At 69.6% G+C, this 405-nt stretch overlaps 1 protein-coding gene across 1 annotated transcript in view; it reads right to left on the bottom strand.

Moving 5' to 3' along the window:
* TRIM47 (tripartite motif containing 47) overlaps positions 1-404 on the bottom strand; it is a gene marked incomplete at its 5' end in the record, with an annotated part of 8258 nt that extends 7854 nt beyond the window's left edge. Inside the window, one exon of the mRNA XM_008640630.2 lies at positions 354-404. Within this exon, the coding sequence (XP_008638852.1) occupies positions 354-404 (51 nt within the window). The remainder of the gene's footprint in view (positions 1-353) is intronic.
* Position 405: the final 1 nt, after the last annotated feature.

Here is a 405-nt window from a genome sequence, read left to right as displayed (position 1 = left end):
CGGGGATTGCGAGTTCGGCTCCGCAGGGGGAGAACTCCCCACGGAATGCCTGGCAGCGGCTCTGCCCCGATCTGCCCATCCTGTCCCAATCCCTGATGGCACAGCACCCTGTCCGTATGCTGGGGTGGGATCCCCCGAGGGGTGAGAACACAGCACCCCCCACACAGGGCATCCCTCCAGTGCTGCACCTGCACACACCCACGTGGGGATTGGGCTCCCCGTGGGGACACGGGCGCAGGATGAACCCCTCCGAGGGATGCCGCAGCTCACACCACCCAGCACACCCCCACACCACGGTCCCACCCGCACAGCACCCGCGCGGGGACCTCCGCGCCCCTCCCCACCCCACGCACCTGCTTGTGCTCCCGCTCCTGTTCGAGGGGCACCACGTCGTGGGCGCGATGC

This window comes from Corvus brachyrhynchos, unplaced genomic scaffold (assembly GCF_000691975.1).
Source record: "Corvus brachyrhynchos isolate BGI_N302 unplaced genomic scaffold, ASM69197v1 scaffold148, whole genome shotgun sequence".
Taxonomy (NCBI): domain Eukaryota; kingdom Metazoa; phylum Chordata; class Aves; order Passeriformes; family Corvidae; genus Corvus; species Corvus brachyrhynchos.
Note: the sequence above shows the minus strand (reverse complement) of the source record. Positions and strands in the feature narration are given on the sequence as shown.